The sequence below is a fragment of the Gymnoscopelus braueri genome, assembly GCF_963280865.1.
Source record: "Gymnoscopelus braueri genome assembly, chromosome: 10".
In the NCBI taxonomy this organism is placed as follows: Eukaryota; Metazoa; Chordata; class Actinopteri; order Myctophiformes; family Myctophidae; genus Gymnoscopelus; species Gymnoscopelus braueri.
In genome coordinates, this window is record NC_137611.1 from 50124757 (window position 1) to 50140488 (window position 15732).

The window sequence follows — 15732 nt, forward strand, 5'->3', positions numbered from 1 at the left end:
ACCTACCCAAGGGAAAACGGGGAGAACATGCAACCTCCACACAGAGAGGCCCTTTTGCCAACCCCACCTAGGGTATGGGCACTGATGACGCGGAGGAGAGAACACGCCCCCAGCGCCCCCGCGTCCCCGGCGGGAATCAAACCCAGGACCTTCTAGCTGTGAGGCGACAGCACTGTTGTTTTAAATGTGCTCTATAAATAAAGTGGATTGGATTGGTTACCATTTGGACGAAAACAAGAAGTTACAGTAATATTTGAATTTGACCGTCGGGATTAATTGATTAATCGGTTACTCGGTTATTCTGTCCAATCCCTAGTTGGTAACCACCTCTCTGCTCTCTCTGATAGCCTTGCTTCTGTTGGTAGCCACCTTTTTGATCTCTGAAAAGGCGCTCGTTGTTCTCAACCAGGCCGCCAAGCTTATCAACGAACTGCAGTACCATGGTCTGAAGGGAGGTAGTGCGGTGCATCACCACCATCTGGGTGAGCTGGTCCAGGGACGCCATGAGCTCTTCATTAATGATCATTTTGCTAATGATGCTGTGGACCATAGGCAACTCCAGTTCAAACATCGCAGATAGTGTCTCCATGCTGATGGAGTCATATACACTGCTGTATGTGAACAGGTAAGTCCTCAGTGACTCTTCTCGGATCTTCCTGACAAGCATCTCATGTACTCGCTGTGTCTCTGCATGGAACAAGCACCAAACCTTGTTGTTAATCTTGTCGTTGATGATTAAGGAGTGGCAGGTGCGCCAGTCGCCCATCTTCATGGCCTTACTGGCTGCCACCACATGCTCCCTCATGTTCTCAGGTGGTCCGAGCAGCAGCTGCTTCTCTCCCTGCTTGAGCTGGTGGTAGAACTGTTTGCTGATCGTCCTGCGGCGGGCATCTAACTCATGGGCGGCCATGTAGGGGATTTCCAGTAGCATGGCTGAAACCAGGTATACACATTCCAGGAGGTCCAGGCTGATGTGCATGTGGAATGGCACCTGTCTCCTCTTCTCGATCTTCTCCTGCTCAATGTTCCTCTCCTGGTTCCTCTCCTGGATCCTCTGCAGGCCCTGGCCCAGCAGCTCCTTGGCACGACCGGATGACTGGATGTCCAGCAGGGCATTGTGGGCATCCTTGATCATGCCCTGGCGGAAGGCACAGATGCCCAGTTGCACCATGGCTCTGTTATACAGGATCTGTACGGGGGGGTCAGAATGACAGATGTTTTCCTGCAAGTGGCTCATAAGCATCAGGTCGCGGGCCTGGTACCAACGCGAGTGCAGGGCGTGGTGGTAGATGTGGCAGAGGATGGCATAGGTGCGGATGCGGTCTGTGCGGTCCTTGGCGTAGATGAACTTGCAGAGGCGGTCCATGATAGCAGCACTGTCCTCGTCCTCGATCTCATCCTGGTCCTGCTCCAAGTTGGTTTCTCCCTTGAGGTCAAGACTGCGGCGGTGAGCCTTGTAGTCAAACTTGTAGTAGGTGTGCATGATGTAGCGCTGGTATATGCGGCACACTTCCACCGTGCTACCGTTCTTCTCCAAGTAAGTCGACAAGCGCTTGATTATGCCGAAAACATGGTCTTCGTCCTTCAGGTTGTCAACGTACTCTTGCGAGTGGGGGTCGGTGTTCTGCATGATTTTGGTGAACTCCTCATCCATCCTCTCTACCAGGGTCAGAATACAGCCATGGATCCTGTAGTCGGGCTGGTCAGAGGGCTTGTCAGAGCTGGTCAGGATCTCGCTGTCCTCTGTGATGTCTTCCCCAATTAAGATGTTGTTTTTGAACAGAATGTTCAGCACCTCGTCTATGCATTCCAGGCACTCCATCCACATTCTCTTCCCCAGGTTGGCATCAAGGCTGTGTTTGTAGTCATAAATGGAGGCAACAATGTTGAACTTGATCTTGAACAGGATGCCCTCCCCTCCGAGGAGCACCTTTTCTAGATATTATTATTTTTACATCTCATATAGTAGTTCTCTAGATCCATCTCAGTGGATATGGGGCGGGGGGAGAGGAGAGGAGAGGAGAGGAGAGGAGAGGAGAGGGGAGGGGAGGGGAGGGGAGAGGAGAGGAGAGGAGAGGAGAGGAGAGGAGAGTGATAACATGAGATATGGTCAGATGTGGAGGACAGATAAAGGAGTGGTGGTGAGTAGATGTAATGACAGGCATGCAGGGAAGAGGAACAGCATAGGTCACGATAAACATTCACAGAGACAATTAAAACATTTTAAACACACTGGCCCTCATTTATCAACGGAGCGTAAAAAACGGCTTAATATTTTCCATATATTCGGCCGTACACCAACGTCGAAGTCACATTTATCAAAGGATCCTATACAGCCGATCCTAGCGTACATCAGGTCGGAGCGCTGATAAATCGAGCGTCATTTAAATAACACGCCCTTAAATATTCACAAAACGCCCGACTTCACGACATGAAGAACCAGAATACGACCCAAAAAATGCACTCAATAAGAAAGAGTTTCCCCCGCTCGCCTCGCCACACACGCCCATGCCTCTCTCTCTCTCTCTCACACACACACACACACACACACACACACACACACACACACACACACACACACACAGGCTAAACCTCCACTGTCCACTGCTAAACCCCCATTTACCATGTCAGATCACAATGTTGTCCGCTTGATTCCCACATATAAGTCACTGCTTAAAAGCAGTAAGTAAGTTAAAACTATTCATGTGTGGGACAATGACAGCATAGAAAGGCTCAAGGGTTGCTTTTGTTGCACTGACTGGAGCCTTTTCCACAGCCTAGACTTGGAGGAGGCTACAGATACGATGACAGAATACATTAAATTCTGTAAAGTTAACGTGTTGACAAGAAAAACAATAACCATGTACCCTAATAATAAACCCTACATCTCAAGGGAAATTAAAGAGTGCCTGGTTAAGAAACAAAGAGCGTTTAAAAGTGGAGATATGGTAACTATGAGGAATATCCAGAAAGAGATAAATCAAAAAAATTGGGGATGCTAAAGAAAGAGAAGGAGAAGTTTGAGTCATACTGCTCCTCTTCTAATTCCAAAAAAAATTGGGAATCTATGAAGGCCAAGACCAACATGGCTCCCGCAAAGAAGGGCCTTAGTGTTTCGAATGAAAAGGAAAAGGCCAATGAACTAAACAACTTTTATGCAAGGTTTGAAACAGCTGATTTCCTGCAGGAGAAAATAGCTGCCCTTGAGTCTGCACCCACACACAGTGATCTGGGAATTACTGTGGATCTACATGAAGTCCAGAAGATGTTTGCACACACATGTCCCCGAAAGGCCTCAGGTCCAGATGGAATATGTGGCCGGCTGCTGCACTCATGCAGTCAGGAACTTGCAGAGGCTTGGTGTCCCATCTACCAAAAGTCACTGGACTCATGTACTGTTCCGTCCACCTGGAAAGACTCTATTATAATCCCTGTTCCCAAAAAAACATGCTGCAAGGAAAATAATGACGCCCAGTCGCTTTGACCTCAGTGATTATGAAGTGTTTTGAGAAAATCATTATCAGTTTACTGAAGGCAGCGGTTGATTGTTCATTGGAGACCTTTCAGTTTGCTTACAGGAGTAACAGAGGCATAGAGGATGCAGTTCTGGCCTTGGATTATTTTCTTTTGAAACACTTAGAAAATAACTTAGGAAAGAACACTGCTTATGCACGCCTTCTTCTGGTAGATTTCAGTTCAGCTTTTAATACAATACAGCCACATCTCTTAATTAAGAGGTTGAGGGGCCTTAATGTCCATCCCCTTATTATCAGGTGGTATTATTCTTTTTTAACTGAACGTACACAAAGGGTCAGTGTGAATGGTACCATGTCAGAGCCCAGAACCCTGAGTACTGGAGCACCGCAGGGCAGATGAGACTTATAAGGGCCCAAATGTGTTCTAAGAGCAGCATTCAATTTCATTGGTCCTCGTACCTATTCAATTTCATTGGTCCCCTAAGCGGGGTAGGGGCGGGGTTAGAGGTGGGAGGCGGGTTCAAAGGAATTTTGAACTGTGCAGCGGCAGCCATCTTGTTTCACCCTGCTGCAGCTACTGTTAACTGCCTACTGGTCCTCTTCTCTGCTCCTGAAAAATAAAACTCCTGCTCGCATAAGGTAAATCTTTTAAACATTAATAGGTTTGATTAAGCTATGGTTTGCTAGCTAACTAACTAAGCAAGGTGCTGATTGTTTTGATTAGCCTAAGCTAAGGTTTTTTTGCTAACTAACTTAGCAAGGTGCTCATTTCAGCTTAGTTCAAAAAGACAAATAAGAGCAATAACAAGACAGAAATTAGCTGTTGGTTTTACACGTGCCACTCTGCCTTGAAATGTAATGTTATTTAATCATTTTCAAACATAGCTAGCAAGCTAATAAGGCAACTTCTGCTACAAGGCAATGCTGTGCCCTAAGAGCAGCAATTTAACTTTGTTCTATGCATACCATCTAAGCTGCCCTGAGAGCAGCATTGACAACGTGCCCCCAGAGCAGCAATTTAACATTGGTCTATGCATATTATTAAAGCTGCTCTGAGAGCAGCATCGACAAAGCAGCAATTTAACATTGGTCTATGCATATCATTTAAGCTGCTCTGATAGCAGCATTGACAAAGTGCCCCCAGAGCAGCAATTTAACATTGGTCTATGCATATTATCAAAGCTGCTCTGAGAGCAGCCTTGACAAAATGCCCCCAGAGCAGCAATTTAACATTGGTCTATGCATATTATTAAAGCTGCTCTGAGAGCAGCATTGACAAAGCAGCAATTTAACATTGGTCTATGCATATCATTGAAGCTGATCTGAGAGCAGCATTGACAATGTGCCCCAAGAGCAGCAATTTGATATTGGTCTGTCTATATTATTTAAGCTGCTCTGAGAGCAGCATTGACAACGTGCTCCCTGGGCAGAAATGTAATATTTCTCTATGCATATCATTTAAGCTGCTCTGAGAGCAGCATCGACAAAGCAGCAATTTAACATTGGTCTAAGCATATCATTTAAGCTGCTCTGAGGGCAGCATTGACAAAGTGCCTTAAGAGCAGCAATTCAATATTGGTCTATTCATATCATTTAAACTGCTCTGAGAGCAGCCTTGACAACATGCCCCCAGAGCAGCAATTTAACATTGGTCTATGCATATTATTAAAGCTGCTCTGAGAGCAGCATCGACAAAGCAGCAATTTAACATTGGTCCATGCATATCATTTAAGCTGCTCTGAGAGCAGCATTGACAAAGTTCCCCCAGAGCAGCAATTTAACATTGGTCTATGCATATTATCAAAGCTGCTCTGAGAGCAGCCTTGACAAAATGCCCCCAGAGCAGCAATTTAACATTGGTCTATGCATATTATTAAAGCTGCTCTGAGAGCAGCATCGACAAAGCAGCAATTTAACATTGGTCTATTCATATCATTGAAGCTGCTCTGAGAGCAGCATTGACAAAGTGCCCCAAGAGCAGCAATTGGATATTGATCTGTCTATATTATTTAAGCTGCTCTGAGAGCAGCATTGACAACTTGCTCCCCGGGCAGAAATTTAATATTGCTCTATGCATATCATTTAAGCTGCTCTGAGAGCAGCATTGACAAAGCAGCAATTTAACATTGGTCTATGCATATCATTTAAGCTGCTCTGAGGGCAGCATTGACAAAGTGCCCTAAGAGCAGCAATTCAATATTGGTCTATTCATATCATTTAAGCTGCTCTGAGAGCAGCATTGACAACATGCCCCCAGAGCAGCAATTTTACATTGGTCTATGCATATCATTAAAGCTGCTCTGGGAGCAGCATCGACAAAGCAGCAATTTAACATTGGTCTATGCATATAATTTAAGCTGCTCTGAGGGCAGCATTGCAAAAGTGCCCTAAGAGCAGCAATTCAATATTGGTCTATGCATATCATTTAAGCTGCTCTGAGAGCAGCATCGACAAAGCAGCAATTTAACATTGGTCTATGCATATTATCAAAGCTGCTCTGAGAGCAGCCTTGACAAAATGCCCCCAGAGCAGCAATTTAACATTGGTCTATGCATATTATTAAAGCTGCTCTGAGAGCAGCATCGACAAAGCAGCAATTTAACATTGGTCTATTCATATCATTGAAGCTGCTCTGAGAGCAGCATTGACAAAGTGCCCCAAGAGAAGCAATTGGATATTGATCTGTCTATATTATTTAAGCTGCTCTGAGAGCAGCATTGACAACGTGCTCCCCGGGCAGAAATTTAATATTGCTCTATGCATATCATTTAAGCTGCTCTGAGAGCAGCATTGACAAAGCAGCAATTTAACATTGGTCTATGCATATCATTTAAGCTGCTCTGAGGGCAGCATTGACAACGTGCCCTAAGAGCAGCAATTCAATATTGGTCTATTCATATCATTTAAGCTGCTCTGAGAGCAGCCTTGACAACATGCCCCCAGAGCAGCAATTTAACATTGGTCTATGCATATTATTAAAGCTGCTCTGAGAGCAGCATCGACAAAGCAGCAATTTAACATTGGTCTATGCATATCATTTAAGCTGCTCTGAGGGCAGCATTGACAAAGTGCCCTAAGAGCAGCAATTCAATATTGGTCTATTCATATCATTTAAGCTGCTCTGAGAGCAGCCTTGACAACATGCCCCCAGAGCAGCAATTTAACATTGGTCTATGCATATCATTAAAGCTGCTCTGGGAGCAGCATCGACAAAGCAGCAATTTAACATTGGTCTATGCATATCATTTAAGCTGCTCTGAGGGCAGCATTGAAAAAGTGCCCTAAGAGCAGCAATTCAATATTGGTCTATGCATATCATTTAAGCTGCTCTGAGAGCAGCATCGACAAAGCAGCAATTTAACATTGGTCTATGCATATTATCAAAGCTGCTCTGAGAGCAGCCTTGACAAAATGCCCCCAGAGCAGCAATTTAACATTGGTCTATGCATATTATTAAAGCTGCTCTGAGAGCAGCATCGACAAAGCAGCAATTTAACATTGGTCTATTCATATAATTGAAGCTGCTCTGAGAGCAGCATTGACAAAGTGCCCCAAGAGAAGCAATTGGATATTGATCTGTCTATATTATTTAAGCTGCTCTGAGAGCAGCATTGACAACGTGCTCCCCGGGCAGAAATGTAATATTGCTCTATGCATATCATTTAAGCTGCTCTGAGAGCAGCATTGACAAAGCAGCAATTTAACATTGGTCTATGCATATCATTTAAGCTGCTCTGAGGGCAGCATTGACAACGTGCCCTAAGAGCAGCAATTCAATATTGGTCTATTCATATCATTTAAGCTGCTCTGAGAGCAGCCTTGACAACATGCCCCCAGAGCAGCAATTTAACATTGGTCTATGCATATCATTAAAGCTGCTCTGGGAGCAGCATCGACAAAGCAGCAATTTAACATTGGTCTATGCATATTATTTAAGCTGCTCTGAGGGCAGCATTGACAAAGTGCCCTAAGAGCAGCAATTCAATATTGGTCTATGCATATCATTTAAGCTGCTCTGAGAGCAGCATCAACAAAGCAGCAATTTAACATTGGTGTATGCATATCATTTAAGCTGCTCTGAGAGCAGCCTTGACAAAATGCCCCCAGAGCAGCAATTTAACATTGGTCTATGCATATTATTAAAGCTGCTCTGAGAGCAGCATTGACAAAGCAGCAATTTAACATTGGTCTATTCATATCATTTAAGCTGCTCTGAGGGCAGCATTGACAAAGTGCCCTAAGAGCAGCAATTCAATATTGGTCTATTCATATCATTTAAGCTGCTCTGAGAGCAGCCTTGACAACATGCCCCCAGAGCAGCAATTTAACATTGGTCTATGCATATTATTAAAGCTGCTCTGAGAGCAGCATCGACAAAGCAGCAATTTAACATTGGTCTATGCATATCATTTAAGCTGCTCTAAGGGCAGCATTGACAAAGTGCCCTAAGAGCAGCAATTCAATATTGGTCTATGCATATCATTTAAGCTGATCTGAGAGCAGCATCGACAAAGCAGCAATTTAACATTGGTCTATGCATATTATCAAAGCTGCTCTGAGAGCAGCCTTGACAAAATGCCCACAGAGCAGCAATTTAACATTGGTCTATGCATATTATTAAAGCTGCTCTGAGAGCAGCATCGACAAAGCAGCAATTTAACATTGGTCTATGCATATCATTGAAGCTGCTCTGAGAGCAGCATTGATAAAGTGCCCCAAGAGCAACAATTTGATATTGGTCTGTCTATATTATTTAAGCTGCTCTAAGAGCAGCATTGACAACGTGCTCCCAGGGCAGAAATGTAATATTGCTCTATGCAAATCATTTAAGCTGCTCTGAGAGCAGCATCGACAAAGCAGCAATATAACATTGTCTATGCATATCATCGAAGCTGCTCTGAGAGCAGCATTGACAAGGTGCCCCAAGAGCAGCAATTTGATATTGGTCTATCTATATTATTTAAGCTGCTCTGAGAGCAGCATTGACAACGTGCTCCCAGGACACCCTTGATGTGTTGTGTGTCAGAGATGTCCACGAGTCTCTGAGCTCGAGTCCGAGTCAAGTCTCAAGTCTTTGAGGCTCGAGTCGAGTCAAGTCTCAAGTCTTTGAGGGTTGAGTCGAGTCGAGTCCGAGTCAAGTCTCGGGTATTTGAGGCTCGAGTCGAGTTGAGTCTCAAGTCTTTGAGGGTTGAGTCGAGTCGAGTCCGAGTCAAGTCTTTGAGGGTCGAGTCAGAGTCAAGTCTCGAGTCTTTTTAAAGTCTTTTTAAAAAAAAAAAAAAATGGGGGGGGGGCATAGATGTAAAAGTATAGACAGGTCATAATAAATCACATTAGATTCACAGATTAGAGATTTTATGTATTTTCCCCACAATTTATTTTCATTCAAATGAAATATGATTGAACTTGCACTAATAATGACTTTAGTTGATTTTTCACTCTTTAAAATATAGTATTTCTTAATTATTAATAATTACAGCTTGTAGATTGGCTATTTTCATGATTTTTAATTGTTTTTAAATAATAATAAAAAAGGAACATACAAGATTTCCACCCGACAGCGATATATAAATATAAATATAGCCAATATGGTTCTGTATATGAGTCAGTTTTTGCAGATTTCATTCTAATTGGCTACTATGCCTGCATATGAATTTCATGGGCCTGGGTAGGTCACCCTGGCTTGGCGGAGATATGCCCTGTTGCGCACACTCGACTCCGCACAGCAGTCCAACAGCAGAGCAGGTGAAAGCAATTCACTTAAACAAGGGCTGTGTTGCGCACCAAAAAACTGTCTAAATGTGGATCCCCAGTTCAAATATGATTCTTTTGGGGGGTCACGGCCTGAAAAGGTTTGAGAACCACAGCTTTTATGCAGTGAACATTACATGAGCGTAGCGTTTACCGTGGTGAAGTGTTGAATATTCACCCAGCTGGGTTTAACGAAATGAAAATCCGATGTTTCCTAAACGTGCTGTCACAGATGATCCGACCATCTTATAAAAAATGTAAGCATATGCCAAGATAACTGAGGTTATATAGCTGATTCTGAGCTAAACATATTTGTTTAATTTCGAAGTTTTTATATTTAAACTTTATGATGAAAGGCCGCGGCGGCCACACACATAGCAGCTGTTGCGCTCGCCTCTCCATGTTTACGTTAATGAGCAGCATGAAACAGCTTGACTGAAGCCGGCTCCGCGCAGCGCGCACTGGAGCGGAGGTTTCTTTGCGGGGGGGGGGGGGGGGGGGAGTGGAAGTTTTTTGGGCATTTCATTCATTTATTTGTCCAAAAAATAAACATAAAATAAAGATTGTCCACGAGTCTTTGAGGCTCGAGTCGAGTCAAGTCTCAAGTCTTTGAGGCTCGAGTCGAGTCAAGTCTCAAGTCTTTGAGGGGCGAGTCAGAGTCGAGTCGAGAGTCTCGTTTTTGGCCACTCGAGTGCGACTCGAGTCCGAGTCCCTAACTCGAGTCCCCATCTCTGCTGTGTGTACAGTATTATGAACCGGTCTCAGATGTCAAAACTTGTGTGTTTACAGTAGTTTCCTGGAGGAGATCCAAAGGGTCTTCAAGATCAACATGGAGACTTATGATGAAGTCACACATGGGTTTGGACCGAAAGTGGCTGACCTCACGTTCGAAATGATCCAGCAGGCTTTCAAGGAAACAAGACTGAAGCTCCAAAAAAGAAAAGATAACTGAAACTAGAAAAAGTGCTCATCAGAGCGCAGAAAGTGTTGCTGCTATAATGAGTGTGAATTAAGTGGGTAATTTGTAGACAATGAATGTAGCAGAGGATCACAAAGAAAAACATTGAAAGTGGATATGTATATTGGTGTGGAAAATAGGAGGATTCTATTGAATGTTGTTAAGTTTTACACAGATCGGTGCAGTCATACCTAAGAACACTAATGGGCCTGTTATAGCGCCACCATGATGCAGATATGAAGATTCAAGTGGCCTTTCTTCGTAGGCCTAGTGGGAATGTGTGTGCAAAGTTTCACCGCAATCGGATGGTGTGTTTATTATTTGCGACATTTTGTTTAAAACTAGAATCTGAAAAATCAAACAGATCTGTCTTGATCATGTGACTATAGAGGTCATGTGTACTGATTTGCGTGACATTTTGCTAGAATCTGAAGGAGTAATATCAAAAAATATATTTTACATAGGCCGGCCTCCTGGTGGCGTTATGAAGGGCAGATGTGAAAAATGCAGGGCAAAGGTTTTTCCTTGGCCTCCAGGGAGTACGCATACAAAGTTTTCCACACATTGGTGCAGTTATACTTAAAAACACAAATGGGCCTGTTATAGCGCCACCATGAGGCTGATGTGAAAATTCTAGTGGCATTTCTTCCTCGGCCTAGTGGGAATGGGTGTGCAAAATATCATGAAAAACGCTGTGTTCGTGATTTGAAGCATTTTGGTCAAAACGGACCAATCTTGCAAAATATGGAAGGCAATCTTAGCCAATCAGGATGGAATATGGGAAATTGGACACATCCATGTTGGTCACATGACTATAGAGATACTGTGTACCGATTTGCGTGCAACGTAAAAAAAATTGTTTAGCAGAAATCGGCATCATGGTGGTGCTATAACAGGCTTATCTGGAAAATGTGGGGCATAAGTTCGTCTTTGGCATCCAGGGAGTGTGTGTGCACAGTTTCATAGCTGCCGAGCCAACGGTGCCGGACATTAGGTGTTCACAGACGGACATGACGGACGGACGGATGGACTGACACACACACACGGACAAACGGGGTGCAAAACATACTCTCCCCTCATGCCTACGGCCTGGTGGAGACAACATATTTTCAGTGGGGGTCGGTGGCCAAATGCATATAATTTTTGAGGTCCTTGGCATGAAAATATTTGAGCACCACTGACATAGAAACATACGGATTTAGAAGAAGACATTTGTAGAATCACCTAATGTTAATAGGCTCCTCATAATAAAATGGTTTCATTGCATTGAGTCAATTATTTCAATTATTGCATTGAGTTAATTATTTCATCCTCCGAGTCAAAAGACACAGCTTTAATGACGTACAGCTCCCCTTTTGGCTAAGTTCAGCTGGGTCACCACCCACCTGAAAACCAGGTATAGAGGGTATGCATAAAGTCAATGGAAAATCGAGTGGCAAAGTGAGTTAATGTTGTTTAATGCAATCAGACTGCATTAAATAAGGGCTTTTTTGTTTGTATGTATGAGCTGTCAGGGCCAGAAAGTGTTTTTTTTTGCCACGCAGTAGGTGTTTCAGCTTAACTTCCTGGTATGATGTCACGCACATACCCTCTATACTTAATGAACAGGTGTGTGTGGCCACAAAACATAATTTTAACACCTTCTGTACACTTTTGGAAAAAACTTCCAAGTATAATGTTTTGGGGTAGGAAACAATGGCAGGAAAAAAAGTCAGTTCAGTCTTCGTATGTTGTCTGGTTCAGGAGATAGGAACATCGTCCTTGTGTGGACATTTCAAAGTCGTCACCAAATGAATCCCATGGGACATCAGTTGACCTGGGCAACAAGAAGAAATCTTAACTAGACACCATTAGGATCCTAAAACAGGGAAGAAGAAATATAGCTTTTTTAAAAAACATTTTCTTTGTTTTTGTTTAGTTTCTGAAACTGAAATGGAGTCAAGACGTGCTTGAATCTGAATAATAATGACTAAGTAATCAATTCATTGGGTCAGTGTGGGTTGGATAGGTGTAAAAAGGGTTTACGAACACCTTGGGACATCATTTGACCAGTGCAACAAGAAGAAATCTTAAGTAGACCCCATTAGGGTCCTAAAAAGAACGTTAAAAAACAATACACCTTAAAAGTTTAGTACAAAGAGAAATACAGATGTGATAAATTATTTGAACTTTTTTTTTTTTTTCATGTCCTGAAATACTGTCAAGATGTGCTTGTATATTAATAAGTTAAAAATAAACCCATGGGACATTATTTGACCAGGGCAACAAGAAGAAATCTTAACTAGTCAACACAAGCGTTCTATCAAAACGGGTTACAGAGATGTAACCTTCTAGTGCTCTGGGGGCCTCTCCCCTGGCCTATTGCATACTGTACAGTACACTCTTGCGTTTTTGTGCTATTCAGTTTATATCTTCCAGCAGACAGATGACAGCAAATCACAGCAAATCACATTCTTAATCATTTATTGTACATTAGTTAACCAACAATAATGAAACTACATTAATTGAACCCTAATGTTTTCATCCAGTGGGGGACATGACTGTAGAGCTGGTTTAAAACCAGGAAAGCATCTGTGTTCAGCAACGGTGGAAAATGTTGCCCGGAATTAAATAATTTACCTGAGTAAAAGCACAAAAGTATTGGTATCAAAGTGTACAGGGTATGCTCATTGACATTATCACCCGGAAGTTATGAGAAAACATCTAAGTGGCAAAAAAATAAAAATAAAATAATGCTTTCTGGCCTTGACAGCCCATACATCCAAACAGAAAAGCCCTGATTTAATACAGTCTGATTGCATTAACCAAATGTTAAACTCACTTTGCCACTCCATTTCCCATTCACTTTATACATGTTCATACCCTCTATACAAATCTTTTTTTTTAATATAGCAGATCTATAAGGTCACAATGCATCACAATATGACGCATTGCGAGCTTGTAGATTGGCTATTTTCAAAGACCAAAATGTACATAGGGATGAAGTGGTTAATGTATATTTGTAATCAAAATCTACAAAGTAACTAAAAGTAGCAAAGTAGTTATTTTTTGTTACACTCCTTTGGAGATCCCTGGCACAAAACATTTTCAAAGGGGACTCCGTGGCCAAATCAGTTTGGGAGTCTTGGGCACAAAATGTTAGACAACTGCTGATTTAGAAGACTTTATATAGAATTGGCCTCAGTTTTCAATTAGATAGATGGAGCAATAGACAAGGTTCAATATAGGCGTGCTCCTTTAACGAGCTTTTTTAGACACTTTTTTATATGCTTTTTGTAAAGCTCACTGCGCTTAGCAATTTCCATTCGCTGGCGGTAGGCATGGAGTGCAGAGATCTTTCTTTTGCGTGACTGAATCCCACATTTAATGAAGGCTAATGTATGTGCCCTCTTAACAACTGTGTACAGTTCATTACTGTACTTGAAATTTTCTGATGTACTCCAATCATGCAGATCTCTTATCATTGACTGAAGCTCATGATGAGATTTCACAGTTTTAGGCAGACATTTTCACTTTCTGCATTTTCACTTTCAGCAATAGGAACATGTGACAGGTCTTTTATTTTTAAACAGTCACTGATGTGCAAACACACACACTTTTGTCCATAACTGTTCAAAATGCAGGCTCTCCAGTGAAAGCAAATGTTGGTTTGTCATTATTGTGATATGCAGTGAGGCAGTCACCATCCATATGGTACTGTTGGTTCATGATCATGTTTTTTGCAACATCAGAACGAAGTTTATCAATATCTACACATGTGTTCTGTGTTTCAGCGCATTCTAAAGCTACATGTTTGCATACATTGCCTTTGTTATAAGAGCTACAGTCACACTGCATCTTCACTAAATCCACTGTTTGGATGGCACAGTCTGTTGTGTTGTGGCTGAGGTCTGACTCTGCTGGCACAGAGCACATCCCTTCCTCATCAATGGAAATGTGCTGTCCCAGGCCCTTCTCCAATGCCTCTGTATCAGTCAAGGCTGAGTGGGAGACCTTCAATCTCCCTGCATCTGCCAAGTCATCCAGATAGCTAAAGTGAGAAAAGAACATAAGTGTGACAACAAAGCTTTGTCGATGCTGCTCTCAGAGCAGCTTAAATGATATGCATAGACCAATGTTAAATTGCTGCTTTGTCGATGCTGCTCTCAAAGCAGCTTAAATGATATGCATAGACCAATATTGAATTGCTGCTCTTAGGGCACTTTGTCAATGCTGCCCTCAGAGCAGCTTAAATGATATGCATAGACCAATGTTAAATTGCTGCTTTGTCAATGCTGCTCTCAGAGCAGCTTAAATGATATGCATAGAGCAATATTACATTTCTGCCCTGGGAGCACGTTGTCAATGCTGCTCTCAGAGCAGCTTAAATAATATAGACAGATCAATATCCAATTGCTGCTCTTGGGGCACTTTGTCAATGCTGCTCTCAGAGCAGCTTCAATGATATGAATAGACCAATGTTAAATTGCTGCTTTGTCGATGCTGCTCTCAGAAAAGCTTTAATAATATGCATAGACCAATGTTAAATTGCTGCTTTGTCGATGCTGCTCTCAGAGCAGCTTTAATAATATGCATAGACCAATGTTAAATTGCTGCTCTGGGGGCATTTTGTCAAGGCTGCTCTCAAAGCAGCTTTGATAATATGCATAGACCAATGTTAAATTGCTGCTCTGGGGGCACTTTGTCAATGCTACTCTCAGAGCAGCTTAAATGATATGCATAGACCAATGTTAAATTGCTGCTTTGTCGATGCTGCTCTTAGAGCAGCTTTAATAATATGCATAGACCAATGTTATATTGCTGCTCTGGGGGCACTTTGTCAATGCTGCTCTCAGAGCAGCTTAATTGATATGCATAGACCAATGTTAAATTGCTGCTTTGTCAATGCTGCTCTCAGAGCAGCTTTAATAATATGCATAGACCAATGTTAAATTGCTGCTCTGGGGGCATGTTGTCAAGGCTGCTCTCAGAGCAGCTTAAATGATATGAATAGACCAATATTGAATTGCTGCTCTTAAGGCACTTTGTCAATGCTGCCCTCAGAGCAGCTTAAATGATATGCCTAGACCAATGTTAAATTGCTGCTTTGTCGATGCTGCTCTCAGAGCAGCTTAAATGATATGCACAGAGAAATATTACATTTCTGCCCAGGGAGCACGTTGTCAATGCTGCTCTCAGAGCAGCTTAAATAATATAGACAGACCAATATCAAATTGCTGCTCTTGGGGCACTTTGTCAATGCTGCTCTCAGAGCAGCTTCAATGATATGCATAGACCAATGTTAAATTGCTGCTTTGTCGATGCTGCTCTCAGAGCAGCTTTAATAATATGCATAGACCAATGTTAAATTGCTGCTCTGGGGGCATTTTGTCAAGTCTGCTCTCAGAGCAGCTTTGATAATATGCATAGACCAATGTTAAATTGCTGCTCTGGGGGCACTTTGTCAATGCTGCTCTCAGAGCAGCTTAAATGATATGCATAGACCAATGTTAAATTGCTGCTTTGTCGATGCTGCTCTTAGAGCAGCTTTAATAATATGCATAGACCAAT

The 15732-nt window shown here is 42.6% G+C and overlaps 1 protein-coding gene across 1 annotated transcript; it reads right to left on the reverse strand.

Annotated features, from left to right (window-relative positions):
* Window positions 1-280: 280 nt before the first annotated feature.
* LOC308093663 (eukaryotic translation initiation factor 3 subunit C-like) lies at window positions 281-2384 on the reverse strand (the record flags this gene model as incomplete). The annotated part of the gene is made up of 2 exons (XM_080439991.1): window positions 281-1930; window positions 2352-2384. 2 exons carry the CDS (start codon window positions 2382-2384, stop codon window positions 281-283), a joined length of 1683 nt encoding a protein of 560 aa, XP_080296117.1.
* Window positions 2385-15732: the final 13348 nt, after the last annotated feature.